This window comes from Numenius arquata, chromosome 2 (genome assembly GCF_964106895.1).
Source record: "Numenius arquata chromosome 2, bNumArq3.hap1.1, whole genome shotgun sequence".
NCBI classification, from domain to species: Eukaryota; Metazoa; Chordata; class Aves; order Charadriiformes; family Scolopacidae; genus Numenius; species Numenius arquata.
Genome location: NC_133577.1, coordinates 73,136,990 through 73,151,930, shown reverse-complemented (window position 1 = coordinate 73,151,930; position 14,941 = coordinate 73,136,990). Strand labels below are relative to the sequence as shown.

At 38.7% G+C, this 14,941-nt stretch overlaps 1 protein-coding gene across 1 annotated transcript in view; it reads right to left on the bottom strand.

The window, feature by feature from the left end:
* The window catches only part of RFX4 (regulatory factor X4), a 78,465-nt gene that overhangs the window by 23,421 nt on the left and 40,103 nt on the right, over nucleotides 1-14,941 (bottom strand). Inside the window, exons 11-15 of the mRNA XM_074167501.1 lie at nucleotides 14,293-14,437; nucleotides 10,894-10,988; nucleotides 8,598-8,715; nucleotides 1,721-1,840; nucleotides 277-438 (exon numbers count right to left, since the gene is read on the bottom strand). Of these exons, the coding sequence (XP_074023602.1) occupies nucleotides 277-438; nucleotides 1,721-1,840; nucleotides 8,598-8,715; nucleotides 10,894-10,988; nucleotides 14,293-14,437 (640 nt within the window). The remainder of the gene's footprint in view (nucleotides 1-276; nucleotides 439-1,720; nucleotides 1,841-8,597; nucleotides 8,716-10,893; nucleotides 10,989-14,292; nucleotides 14,438-14,941) is intronic.

Below are 14,941 nucleotides of genomic sequence, written 5' to 3'. Positions count from 1 at the left end.
GTCTGTTTTTCTGAAGGCCTCAGCTACTGAACAGATTCTGATATGCTGAGGTCTGGGATCTCCTGTTAGGCCTTTGGACTCCAAACATCAGATCTTTTTCATGTTAGACTGCATATTGTGTTTGGATACAGTGAGAAGGTATAACTGATGCTTCAAACAGATTTCTGTTTGGGAAGGCTTCTCGTCTCTTGAAAGCCAGTATGTAATGTTTTCCATCTCAATTTCCAAGTACAAAAATGATCTTTGAGCAGATCCAGCTGCCATAAGCCTACCTACCTGTTGTAGCTGCTATGCCACCGTACTCTGGGGACTGATTGCTGACAGGTGAGGGGGCAGAGGGCACTTCCACTGAGGTGGCAGATTTAGCTGGGGAGAATGGCACTGGGGAGGGAGTTGGCGGAGCTGGTTCACTCAGAATAATTTCTTCTCGTATTTCTGCTGCAGGATGAGAGAAAAATCATCAAACAGTTAAAAGCAGAATCAAAGAAGACCTAGAAACTAAAAAAAAACAACCTTAATGCAAGTAGTTAAGTTCTGTAGGCTGTATTTCAAGAAATGCATAGCAGGAATCACAAATCTTTGAAAGAACTACTCCTACAACATTCAGCATTGCAACCTTCAGGGTACCTCTTAAAGGAAAGCGCTGTTTTTCTTGTATAGATGGGAAACTCATGCACAGACAGCTTAAGGCTTATATTCCTGTAATATACTATTAGATATGTAAAATTAGGAGTCCAATCAGAGTCAGGCACTCCTACTCCTTCTAGAGACATTGGCAAAAAAAAAAAGGAGTCTCTAGGGGATTCCAGTGGCTTTTGGTCATGACCTTCTCTCTTCATTGACTGAAAAGGATGACTCTCTGGATAGTTCTAGCTGTTACAGCTACGTGGAAAGTACGCAGGGATACATAACTTATTTGTCAAAACCCAAGAGGTTATGGCAGGGCAATGAATTAAATCCAGGTCTTTCAACACATACAAGATACTACCCTAATCACTCAAATGTTCTTCTTCACATAAATCTGCGTGGTAGCAAATAAAGACACAGCTAAAATGAAGAATGGAACTTTCCAAAGATGACAAAGGGGTATAACTTGCCCAAATTAATGGGAGATGCAAGGAAGGTAGATCACTGAGGATCCCTCATTACAAGGGCCTGCCCTGAGCAGAGAGACTAAAGGCAATCTCAGTTCACTTCTATTCTGACGAGTCAGTGCAGAGTAAGCGGAGCAGGACCCCAAATCTGCTTCTATGCAGCTGCTTAAAACATGAGTACCAAAAATGCTGGTTTTGTTTTTTGTCTTTGCTCACTTCTCCCATCTCTCCCTCTTGTTAACCTGTAAAATCCATTAATATCAGTGAATTTATTTAGTGTTAAAGAGAGAATCAAGACTGGGTTTGCTGAAATACAATGGTGACTTAGACAGACTGAGTTAAAAGGTTCGGTACAAAAAATTCCTACTGAAACACCAAGCGTGTGCTTAGGAATGGCATCAGACATCCCAAGTTACATGATGAACCAGGCAGGCCTCTTTCAAAATGTATTAACCAGGGACACCGCCCTCACAAATGACTTATTTCAAATCATGATGCAACTGGAAAACACTTTGCTCCTAGATAAACCTTACTGGGTTAGATGAGGATAAAGAAATGTCCTACCATAGAAAATAGTGAATCCAGTGGAACAAAACAAAAGAAGATGAATGAAAGAACAAACTCACCTGTGCTTCCTTCTCCTTTCATTGCCCTCATTAGTTCATTAGCTCTCTCCTGACAATGGAGTGATTCTAGCAGGTACAATACGTAGTCATCAAACATCAAGTGAATAAGGTGAAAAGACCCTGGTAATAAAGTGAACAAACAAAAAAAGCCATTGACTGTCTCAATACACTCATTAAACCAATGATTACGGTATTCAGCTCAAACACTACTGAGCAGGACTGCCTCCATACACCACTGCCACTGAACTCTCTCTCTCACTTAAGGTAAGAGAGGTCAAAGCAGAACTGGGGACTAGCAAACTCTGTTCACTCACTGGGTTTGTGCAGGCTTATATGACCAATTATCATGGTTTGGGGTGCAAGAAGGCTGCCTAGCTGAGAGCTCGGACTTGATGGAGTTTTCTTCTCCTACATTAGCACCAAACAATTTAGACAATTACACTGCAGTGGAATTGTACCCCTTTGTCCAAAGGACCAGATATAAGTTTCCATCAGAAGTAGAATCCTGAATTGGCTGTCTTAGCAACACATCCTTGTATGAATTTTATGAACTACCCATGTCATTGGACAAAGAAAAAAGAGACTAATCAATAGTAAGATAGAAATAACCTTCCAAATCTCCTGATGGTGTATCTCCAGTGCATTGCCTGGACTGGATGAGACATCCATTAATTGCCAAACATAGAGGCATTCGCAGCAATTGTGGATGTCTTAAAGGGAAAGACTTGTGCCAAAGCTTTGCTCTGTCCTACTTCTCCTACTACATTATCTTTTCCTAATTATCAGTTTGAATCATATTAGCGGCATAACATTTGGCCTGTTTCAGTGCTTACGTCTGAAGATGCCATGGATGCTCTCTCTTAACTGCCATGACAGGAATGTGAAAAATTTAAGGGCTAAAGGACTTAAGGGAAGAGTATGGGCAAAAGAAAATGCAGACGCTGGAGTCAAAAAACAATTTGAAAATTAATAGTAAAAGGAGATTATATTGGTAGCTATCTGCCACAAATCCTTAAGTAAGGTTTGAGTACAGATGGAGAACTTGTTAATGTTGTTAGGAGGAAGGACTAGGTGATGCTATGGACTAGACTAATGGAAATGAAATTTAATAGCATGCTGTAAGAAATTAGAGATTTTTGTCATCCTCTGATTTATATACTTCCCCTGTAGGAACAGAAGTATTAATACTATTGCACAAGGCACTGGTGAAACCTCACTTAGAATATTGCATGTTACTCCAGTCACCCATGTTCAAGAAAAATTAGTACAAGTTGAAACTGGTATGGAGAAGATTACCAGGAGGATGCGGGGAATAGATAATAGATTTTAAATGACTAAAAATGCACGGCTGGCTTCATTTTGTAGAAAGGAAGTGAGTTGCTTCTCATAATTTATAAAGAAGGATAGATGTCAGGAATGGTGAAGAAATGTTTGCCCTAGAGCACGCATAGCCACAAAAATAGATGTGTAAGAAGACCACAGATGCATTTCAGGGGAAAATTAGAGGAGTAAAGCATCAGAACTGAGACATTGTGTAGTGTCCTCCTGAAAGGAACAACATTCATCTGCAGGGGAAGACTGACAAGTATCAAGATGGAGTTTGGTCAGTTTATGCAATAGACTCCATGACACAGAGTATATGTAATAGCTCCAGACAGGATTTGATCACTCAATGGGTTTGGGTTTTTTTTTAAAGCTCCTATGTTTACTTAGACTTGCATGGAATATTTAAAACCTGTTCATATAAGTCATTAAGTAACTCAGGTTAAAATAACAGCCAGTCCAGCAGCTGGCTTAAACCAGAGAAAGATCACCAGCTGAGAGAAAACAGTGATCAACTACTGCCAGACACACACACACAAAAAAAGCCTTATCTAGATGTGTTCCTTTTGAAATTCCATGATGCAACAAGTTTCAAATTCAATCAAATTTCATAATGATTGGTTTCTTCCCAGGAAAGTTAGGTTTATCTTGACATACTAGCTTTTACAACATCAAAACATAACTACTCCTACTCCAACTTCTCTACTCAAACATACTGTTGATGGGCAGAAGAAGTGGTTTGAAAGACCCAGATCCTTACATAATTCTAGCTGGCAATTCAGCTTTAAAAGCAACTCTGAGCACATTCTTTTTCTTTGTGACCCGGATGGTCTTTGTGTTTCATTCTCTCACTCCAGGCCTGCATGGCCTCTGTCGTCACTGATATGAGCTGAGCACACACACTGGGAGGTGAACATGCGCCTTTGTGCTCTCGGGCAAGGCAGCACAGAAAAAGGACATATGTGATTGTGACACCTTTGCTATGGGGAGGAAATGTTTGGCTGTTGGTGAACCTGAACCATTCAGTTTTACACTAGTTTCATGTATCTATGCAAATCAAATTGGTAACAGGTTTCGCCAGCCTTGCAAGGGTAAATAGTGGAGATCTTCGCTTAACTACTGCAGATGATTTGTTTTTAGAAATCTTTTGGCTCAAAAAGTCTTGTTAAATAAAATCCTATTCAATTTAGCAGTACAATAAAGACAGCAGATCTGGCTGATCACCTTGTTACTGACCTAGGATTTCCCCAGTGGAAACTTGGATTATCAAGGATCTCCACAAAATGCTTGCTCTTCTTCCGACTACAGTTTTTCCGTGGAAATTTTCTACTGACTTTAGTGCAGTTACTACCGGGAAGTATTTCCAAGGTAAGAAAAACAGGCCTAAATGCTGGCAAATTTATGTGGTGATATGAAGCTCAACGTATTTAGTGTTTCCCATCAAACTCCTTGCTCAGCTTTAATTAAAAAAAATTTGAAAGAAAGTTGCTTGTAGTTTCATTAAAGTGTTTGGAATTGCAAACCCTAGCACTAAAATGCTAGCAAGCAAAAGACAAAAACACAAGATTTGCTATTTTTTAAAAAATGTCTTTGTTTTGGGGGGGGTCTAATGCTTTATTTTGAAGACTTGGGGTTGGCAGTACTGAATGCAGCATTTAAAAACACTCCAGTGCCTTTGTCACTCTTTTGAATTTCTCTCTTCCTCTCCTATTATTTCTCCCACTGTGTATTTTTAAACTCTGTATAGAGTTTTTGAGCTCAGAATTTGCGTGAAAGACACTAGACAAACAAGTTGTTGGTACTGAATGAATGCAATATTTTTACATTTTTAAACAAGTCAAATGAAATGTAAGCTATAGAGTGAAACCAATATCAGGGCACACATTTTAGCTACACAGTGAATAGCTATTCAGCACAATGTACAATAACTTATTCTGTGTTTGCAGGCTACTGTTTTTCACATGAAACTATTTGGTTCTTTCAAGTATATCTTTAAGTACTGAAACGGATCCAACTGTGGCTGGCAAACCATACTCTTCTTTAGGAAGAGAGAAGTCGTCATTCAAGAGTCTGTAGTTACAATAATAAATAGCATTGGGTTCTAATTTTGAGGAGTTAACAGAAACCATGGCAATGATTACCCAGCTAATGTACAGTAAGTATCAGCAGCTATTAACAGATACAGCAATTATGTGCAAGTAGCAAAACAAGGGACATTTCCAGATCTGGAGAAAATCATGGTGCTTCTATTACTAATTAGTTACTTTATACACTGGATGCATTACCCAAACAGTGCCACCAACTGTGCCTTTGATATGCATAGACAGGAAGGAGGGAGGGAGGGAGACAAGCAGAGGGAAAAAAGGAGAGGGATGGAGAGAGAGGAGGTTTTTTTTCTGCCAGGGATTGTTTCAACCTGCCCACGCCACCATCCTTAAAAGCTTTGCAGAATCAAGTCTCTGTGCTAGACAGTCCAGGGTCAGGTATTCCAACTTCCTCCAATCACATTTCTGTACCATATATTTCAAAGATAAAAATATTATGTCCTGTATATAGTAAAAATCCCATTGTTTAACATATTATTTTACTTTTTTAAAAAAATTACACTGTGAGCATCTGAGTCTATATATTGGTTGAAGTGGAAAAAATCATTAAAAATCAGTCCATGGAAACAGTTTCCCATGCAGTAAAAACGCAAAACTTTTTATCTAAGTTAAGAACAAAGGTAAATAGGTGTAAATATTTAGAAAAGTAAATCAGTTTTTTGTTTCTTTCCATAGAACTCACTTAAATATGTACATTATTCTGAAAAGCTAGAAGGAACTGTGTGAAATTCAGTGCAGAAGAGTTTCTGCCATCTAGCTCTGAGCTGTTTACATTCAGGGATTATTCTTTTGGAACTTGCTCAACTCCAATTCATGAACAGTGTGTTGAATGACATTGCAGTGAAAGAGTAGCACCATTAATACAAATTATTACAAATTTGTGTCCGTGGCTAAATAACATTTGGGGAGAAACAAGGTAGGGATAGCCCAGGCTTCTGCCTGATAAAATGAGGATATAATTCTCCCCTTTGAAAACCTGAAGGCTCAGATCTCCCCCTGCCACCACTGGAGTTGCACCTGAGCAGGGAAAACCCCGCCCTGTATAAATAAGGATTAGAATGGGGACTGAACCAGCGCTTGTGATATCACCTCCCAGGAGAGAACCCACCCAGCAGCATGCAGACCTCTGCAGTTCAACCAACAGTTATGTGGTTTGTACAAAGTGAAATAGTTTCAACAGAAAAGATGAGAAAACCCTCCTGCATGACAAATCCTCAAGCCTTTTGGTTAGAAATCTTGCTCTGACAGTGGTTAACGCTGAGACAGGTAACTGTGGTCTAAGCCCCAAAATATGGCCAATGCAAAAGAATTCTCTTTGATTTCACTTTTTTAAAAAATAAAGATTTCTGAATTGATTAAAATCCCAAACTATCTCAGCTTCACACTGAGCATAACGATTTAAAAAAAAAAAAAAAACTTTTGCTTTGGTTACCAAATTGAAAAGCAGTTACTGATCCAGTTCTAATATAACACCACACACCCAGGAAAAACACAGCAGCTATAACCAGGACATTCTTTCCCTGACTATGGTTACATATAAACATATCAAATTCATGTTAAAAGGTGTGTGTCCATGTAAGGATAATCACACATTTGATTTATACAGATATTCTCAGTAAAATAAAAAGAAGGAGGAAAAAAAAAAGACAAAAACCTACAAATTTAGCTGAGCAGTTAACGTTCTCAAAAATGAGAAATTCAAGACTCAAATTTATAACAGAGACAACAGGTAATTTGTTTTGGTACATCTGATTTATATTATATTATATTATATTATATTATATTATATTATATTATATTTATATTATCCCAAACTTAAACAAATTAATAATTCTCAGTCTTCACATTTTGTCTCTACGTGGCACATTCATAAATGTTTCTGTTAATAAGAAAAAAAATCACAGCTGAGGATCACTCTGTAGACCTTCCAGAGAACTGGTGGTCTAATAACTATTTGGGGAATCCCTGTTTGATTAAAGCTGTTTTGGTGACTGATGCTTTGGAACAGAGAATGCTTGGTCAGGTTACAAACGCATCCTGAACAGGAATAAAAATAATGTTGTAATGTGCAACTCAGTAGCAATAATGTATCCTTGGGGGTACTTTAACGTCAGCATTGAATGACTTGTAACAGTGTAACCTCAACACTCCACTAATGCAGGAGGTTTTTCCATTTGTTGGCTAACAGTGTGTTTCACAGGTTGGGATTATGTCTGCAGAGAGAAGTGTAGCAACCCAAAGCGCTAGAAAACAAAATCAGCATTTATTCAACACTCATGCAAAGGGATTTTTGAACACTGGGGGAAAGCATACTGCTAAGCAGTATCAGCTACTTTTATGCCCACAACAAAAGAAAAGCTGCAGTATCTCGAGGAGAAAATGAGTCCTAGAGGAGGTGGAAAATAGATGTGATGAGGATACTGGTGCTGAAAACACAAGCTAGCAGATGGAAATTGTGATCATCTTGGGGATGTTCACTACCCTGATGTCTAATGGTGGCTCAGTAATACCTGTTTGGAAAACTCTTTACAATGGAGAGCCAGTGAAAGTAGTTCCGGACTATAATATAGGTTATATCATACCTATCTCTGATGGTATCGGAATTTATGCTATTAGATGGCTCTAAAAGCATAAAGGACATCAAAGCTCAGCTGGCAGAAAAACTTGCAGCTGTTCAATGCAGTGCCTTCATAAATTCATTATTAATCTTCTACTAACATATTCTGACAAATGTGCATTTATAAAAACCGTCCCTCATGCAAAATCTGGTGCCAAGTGACTGTGAATGTTCACACTCATGACACAGCAGTCTATTTTCAATCATTTCTGCCTTTAAGTGATTTTAATCATCTGAACTGTTTGTATCCCAGAATTCAAAACAAAGCCCCTTTGGAAACTGTAGAAAAGCAATAAGATTTTCATTCAAAAAGTAGAAGTCTGTTTTTCCACCCTGACTGAATTCTAATAGAATGGAAGAGAATCTGTCCATGGTATAGAAACAAACTTATTTTGCAAAGACTAGTTTAAAATACTCTGTCCTTTAAAAGCAGAGCTGGCAAAGTGTTTCACTGGAGAGCTTTACACCCACTTCAGTGCAAAGTCACCTGCCTCAGCACAACACGTGGTCAGAGCGGGTTCGGGTAACCAGGCTCACTTTGCACTGAAGTGAATTAGGGAATGTTCCTGTAATCAGCTCCTCCAGCTGACCTGTGACTCTGGCTACTGGCTAACAACAAACAGAAGGAAGTAGTAATGTTTTCAGCTCCCCTGGCCAGATCTTGAACACAGGCATCTGTCTGAGCATTATTTCCAAATGTCAGTAGTCCCAACTCTTTTTTTTTAATAGAGACCTGGATATGTTATGGTTTCACTTAAACTGTACATTACAAGCCAGGATACAATTTTTTTTTTGATGGTGGCAGGCAATTATTACAAAAAAATGAAAGTACCAAAGCTGGGTGCGCTGTGCAAAGTCATGTCCCGAATCACTCGAGTGCCAAAACAGGACCACATCAAGAGGAACTGCTGAGCTACTTTCTTCAAAGAGCCTTGTCTCTTGGCAGCTACCTGCAAGAAAACAAAGATATCTGACATGGAGAAACTTTTCTTTTTACTGCCTGATACAGCTGAATGATGCACATATCTCTCTTCTTTTTTTATACTGAAAAAATACTTACTATTATCTTTGCATTAAAACATACACTAAAAATTAAAAATAAACCCAGCAGCCTTACACAGAAAGCCACCTAGCTGCTACAGACAACCTTCAGGAAGAGGAATCATAAAGTATTATTCAACACCAAGACTGAAATTCCTTTATAAGTGATGAAAGGACTGCCAAAAAACTTCTCTGATCTTCATCTTAACTTAATTACTTACATGCTCATTTTGCTTCTTAGTCAAGGAAGCAATATATAATCAAGAATGCTTGATCTACACTGAAAATTTATATTAACATTTTAATTTATGTTTACTATTTAATATAATTTTTTTTGTTCCTTTATGTTTTTATTTTTGTGAATTCACATAGTCATTTTACTAGCAAAACTAATTTGCAGAAAGCACACTTTAGGCATCAACTCTTCAAAAATTTTTTTACTCTAGCCGTATGTAGTTTTTCAAGGTTAATCCAATAGCTAATAAAATTCATGTCAAGTTCTTCACAAAAATTAACAGTCTGAATTTCAAATTGCATTCCACTGACTAAAATAAAAAGTTCCCCAAAACAATCAATACTTTTCAAGCAATCCGGGGAAGTATCTGTTGCTTTCTGTATGGATCTTTTGCAGCAGAGAGAGAGGCAGCATATTTTTTATATTTTTGTTTTTACTTTTCAGCTCTATGTCCTGGTTTGAAGTAAAACAGAACCAATTTTCTGTTCTGTAATTTGACATTTTAGCTAGACCTCTTCTAACTCTCTGAAATTAACAGCATATTGTGGAGAAAACTCCTCATTCTCAGAACGATAAGACCAATGTTTGTGCTCCATGCCAAGGAATGGTATGCAGAGAGGCCCTTGCTTTTACTTATTACTATAACAACCAAGGTCAGCCAATTTCGTTATTTGCCCCCTTAGAGGGTCGGAAACGGAAAAATGTAGAGGAGTCACATCGGTGGAGAGGAGTGGACAGGACAGGTGACCCAAACCTGACCAACTGGGGTATTCCATCCCATCTGCCCCATGCTCAGTATAAAGGCTGAAGGATCAAAGGGTCAACTTTCTTTCCTCAATGGCTGATGTCTGAAGAGGACTCTGTCTGTTCATCTGCCTTTGATCCTGATCCATGTATTCCTGACTCCAGAGCTGGAACCAGTTCCCATCTGTCGCTGAGTCCAGTCTGGGACTTCCCCAGTGCCTGCCAGTGATGTGATTGTCATCCTGGGAGCTTGATACTGTTTTGTATATATTGTATCTATTTCATTATTTTCTTCTTTTTAATTTTAATATTAATTCTTCATTAAAGTAGTTTAAATCTCCTTATCTCTTCCTCTCCTCTCTTTTGGGGGTGGGGGGAGAAGGGCCATCTGTCAGTCTGGTTTTGGTAAATTCGGCCAAAACCATGAGACTCTAACAACTGGAATGAAGAGTTGAAATTCTAATAAAACATCCCAATACAAAGTATAGTTAGTGACAGAAGTTAAAACAGTCAGTCATATAGTTTCATACTCTTTGTAAAATTACGGTGATGCCTGATCACTTTTGAAAATATTTCTTAAAGATTTGTTAGTAGGTTTCTGCACACACTTAAATTAAAATAAAATACAAGTCAAATAAAATACAGCTCAAAAGGCAACATAAAGTGTCCTTGTCTGAATGGTAATGTAGACTTTCATCCTTATGTTTGAATGTATATAAATGAATTAGCTAGCCTAAATATCTATTTCACTAATATCTTAAAAGGCCATACTGATTATGTTTTTTATTTGCACTATGCAGCTAGAATGACTCTGAACTCATCTCTCCATACCTCTGAAATACTGATTTGATTGGAAACTTCAATGCTGTTCCATTTTTGAATATTATATTCTGGGATAGAATAGACAAGAGCAGAATAAAGCAGAATCCTGAATGTGAGCAGTTCTTTACTGAGCATGAAAACTGGTGAGATTTTGCCCACTGCTGCTTTACTCTTGCTTATCACCAATGTCTCGTTTGTTTGTTTTCTATTTTTGCTAAAAATCTAGGACCTGAATAGAGCTAATAATGCACATGACTGACTCAGGTCCTGACTCTTGCATACCAACCTTTACAACACATCTGTCCACCATGGAATCCAGCCACTCAATGTATGACTCAATGGGGGACTGCTCCTCCAGAAGGTGATCAAACTCCTGATATACTGGCAGACAAAGAAAAAATAGCCCACCTTAGTACTTGGATTCCATTTTGAACAAAAGAGAAACAAACCACAAAAAGCCACCAATAACACCACAAGTTTTCTGAGGTTTTTATAAGGGATTGCTTAGCTATAACAAATATGTCTTTGTTGGTGTTGACCCAGTAAGTTTTCTGGGTCTCTTATCTTGTTTCTACTGAAAGTGGTGGAGCCATTGGAAGTGGTATTTTAATGTAAGCAAACCAGGACCTATTGTTTAAAATTTATCTTTAGATTTAAGTTTCAGCTGTCCGGTGTGCCTGGAAGTGAAACTCTCTACGAAGAGTGCGAAGTTAGGCCTTGACCCTGGTGATGAAAGAAGGTCATGCATGAAATTGATTTAGAAATGCATACAGAATCTTCCAAGCACCAAGTGGATGAGTATTGTTGATAGGGCTCTCATCTGTATAACGCTTTAGTTGCAAAAACATGATTTAACTGCTGCAAATCATCTATTTGCAATGCCAGACACACACACAAAGAATTTCCATAAACTTCTGCTTCTTCAAAACAATTTGCTACCAATGCACAAATACTATGCTGAGTTCATCAAGAAGAGTTTCCAAAAACAACCTGAATATGTTTTAACCTCTCCCAAGTATGCATATTCATATTTTAATACAGAAAGTAAAAACAATCAAGCCATTCAACTGCAGCTCTTAAATAAACTAGACTTGCAGTTTTATGAGAGTCAATGACCAGAAGACAAAGGATCATGCACTTTGACACTTTAAGAAACTGTTCTTCGACTCAGCTAAAATAAAAGACCCATTAAGTCAAGAAGAAAGATACTTTGTGCCTGCTGTGTTACAGGATGATCTCAATGTGCTATGCATTTCCATTTACGCTTAATTATAAATAACAGGAGAAAGGAATTTCCCACTGTAGGGATGATAGTGAGGGAGGTGGAGGAGGCAAAGCTTAGAGAAGACAGCTAGAGAAGAGAGCCAGAGAGGCCATCCGAGAATAATGCAAAGAACAAGCTCCCTGGTCTCTAAGTCGGATCAGCAAGACAAGTAGGAATGCATTTGCTTCACACCTGACTTTAACTTTGTTTAAATGATACTTGCAGAGGCTGGATGGTCAGAAACATTAGCTGGGAATGAAGGGAAATAATGATGTCTGAGCTACCGTTATCTTGTTTCACTGAACAGGCAACCTCTCTGTATTCAGAGAGGATCAACAGGATCACAGAGAAATCTACATGTTGTCTCCTTACCTGAGTGTTTGGCTGGACAAAAACTGCCTGATACAACAGATGAAGCAATTCATATGCTGTGCAAAGAGTGCAAGAGCGGAAAAATGAATCAGTTGCCTGCTTTGCTGCTGGAGCAATGCAACCATATACAACGACCTATTTGAGAAAAGTAACTTTTTAGCCTTTAGTGACTATTAAAAATACCTCATCAGGATCTGAGAAAGAGGGAATAAAGAAGAAACAATTTCAGAGATGGCTACCATAGCAGAGCAGGAAAGAACTTCTCTTATACCCAGTGATTTTTCTCTGTTTCTCTCTAGGCTTGCTTATAGGCTTATAAGCTCTTTTTTTTTTTTTTTTTTTTTTCCAGTTACAGTAGCTGGAAATTGTACTTTTTTGGTTATTAATACAAAGAATGTGAAAGCAGGCCTTAATTACATGTCATATGAGTCATACAGAGTGTGATCTTTGAAAAGATCTTTGGCCAAATACAATAAACATCAAAGATTGCGGGGGGGAAGGGGAGGGGCAAACGTAAACCTAAGTTCTAGAATACCGTCTACACATATTTGTGCATCTCAGTGAAATCCCTTCTCATGATGAACATTGCTACTGGGTTACCATTTCTGGGTAATTGCTTATTGGACTATATGGGCTCAAAATATGCAAAAATGTGTTCGAATACATTAGCATTCAGGAAAACTCCATTTGATTTGATTACATGTAAGTTTGTGTTTAAATAGTTCACACGTACACAAAAAGCTTTCCTAAACAGTAAGGATTATCCAAATGAGAGCCAAAATTGTTGCTGCTACTAGGGATTATAACTTTGAGAACTCTTTCTTTTTTGGCCAGTGGGAGGATGTTGGGTAGACATTGAAAACATAACAGATGACAGTCTCACTATATGCTACCTCTCCCGCTGCCATTTCAAGTTTCTGTCTCCTTGAAAGGGAAGAGGGCCATGTCAGGAAATGAATCAAGGGTTAAGAAGAAGAGGAAAGAGTACCAAGCACCTCTTGCTGGAAAACAGAGCTAACAGAGAATGCAAGGCCCATCCCTAAACTGTGGAGAAGACTTTTAGTGTTAACACAGTGGGACAAGTGCCAAAGTCAGCCTTGCAGGGTCCAGTGTACATGTGAAGGTGTGATCTCTTCCCAGCCACTCACAGAAAGAGTTATCCCACTAGAAAACCTACCCCTTCAGGGCTCCCACAAGTGATTGACTGGGTTGCTCCCCGTTAAGGCTGGTGCTGGGTAGAAGATGACTGGTCCTCCTCAAGAGAGAGATGGCAATACAACAGATGGGTTCACAGGGAAGTGAGGTTATGAATTATGCTAGAGACAAAGCTGGTCACCTCTAGTGCCTCAGAGAGACAAACTCAGTGCGCTTAGGGTTACATCTAAGCTTACGAACTATGCACGCTTGCTGTACAATGCAAGTTAAATTTTCTATTTGCAAAAGATCTTTGACTCTGAAACCAATTGGTCAACATCTCCAAAGTCACTTTTCAGTTCATGTCTGTCACTGTACTATGCAGAATCTAAATTAGCCTTTCTCATTGCTTCTACTTATTCATAAAAGTTCCAGGTGAAAGCTCACCCCATCAAATAATTTCATTGATGAAAACACTGTAAAATTAAGCTTTTTATAAATAAATTTACAAGGGACTCAAATACACAGTCACTTTAGTGTCAAAGCTGTTCAAAAGACAACTCTCCTACGATTCTACAGCAGGAGAGACTAGACGTTATCAGATTCAATGGTTAATTTGTAGGTTTAGTTTGCTCAAGTTCATGGAAAAAAATCTTCCTGAATTTGGGTTCAAGTTTTGGGCCATTGGTTGTTTTGGATACTAGAAAGAAGCTCATTAATGGAAGAGTGCCCAGATTTATGCCTCAAAACATGAGGCCTTGATGGGGCTTTGCCTTACATTTTGACAAATGTCCCTATATTTATCTTAAGCTTCCAAGAAAACCAATGGCTGCAAAACCAGTGTTATTTTCACTGGGCTTTGTTTCCAGCAGGAAACCAAGTTCACTTGGCTTTATTTGAGGGTTCTGCTCTTACATTGTATGATGAGCTTTCTGTGTTCCTCCCGTGAGTCCTCCATAGTATAGAGGGTTTGTTTGGTAATGCTATTCAGATCGACATTCCTCCAGTCCTCCAGCATTTGAAATGTGATGTCTGCACTGTGGATCACTGTTCTTGAGGCCTGTAATCCAATCCAATCTATTCATTAGTTCATGGTTTATTAGGTTAAAAAATAGGCTTTATCCCCTTTTACGCTTCCTTAGCTAGGCTCACTAAGTTGATTCTCCTCATGGACCCCCACCCACCAGCTTGATGTCTTATGGATGTTACAGGGCCCTCTAACCACTGAGAATTCCCAAGTAATTTTGCCTCCTTTAATCAACTGTAAGTATTTTTCTTGCACCCACCACAAACCCCCATGAGCAGCCCGAATCTGGTGGTGCTGTGGCTAGACTCCTCAATCTCTGCTTCAGTTTAAAACCAAAAATCAACAAGAAAAATTAAAACTAAAAACCAAACAAACCCCGCTCAAGTCTGCACCCTCCCCTCTCCCAAATTATGAAGACTCTCATTCTTCCCTCAGCCACATGAAAAAGTTCAAGAGCATTTGCCTCTGCATCAGATCTGCTTCTTGGCTGGTTGAGACAGGGGTCTGCTGTTGATAAGGGGAAGGATGGGCTGAGAG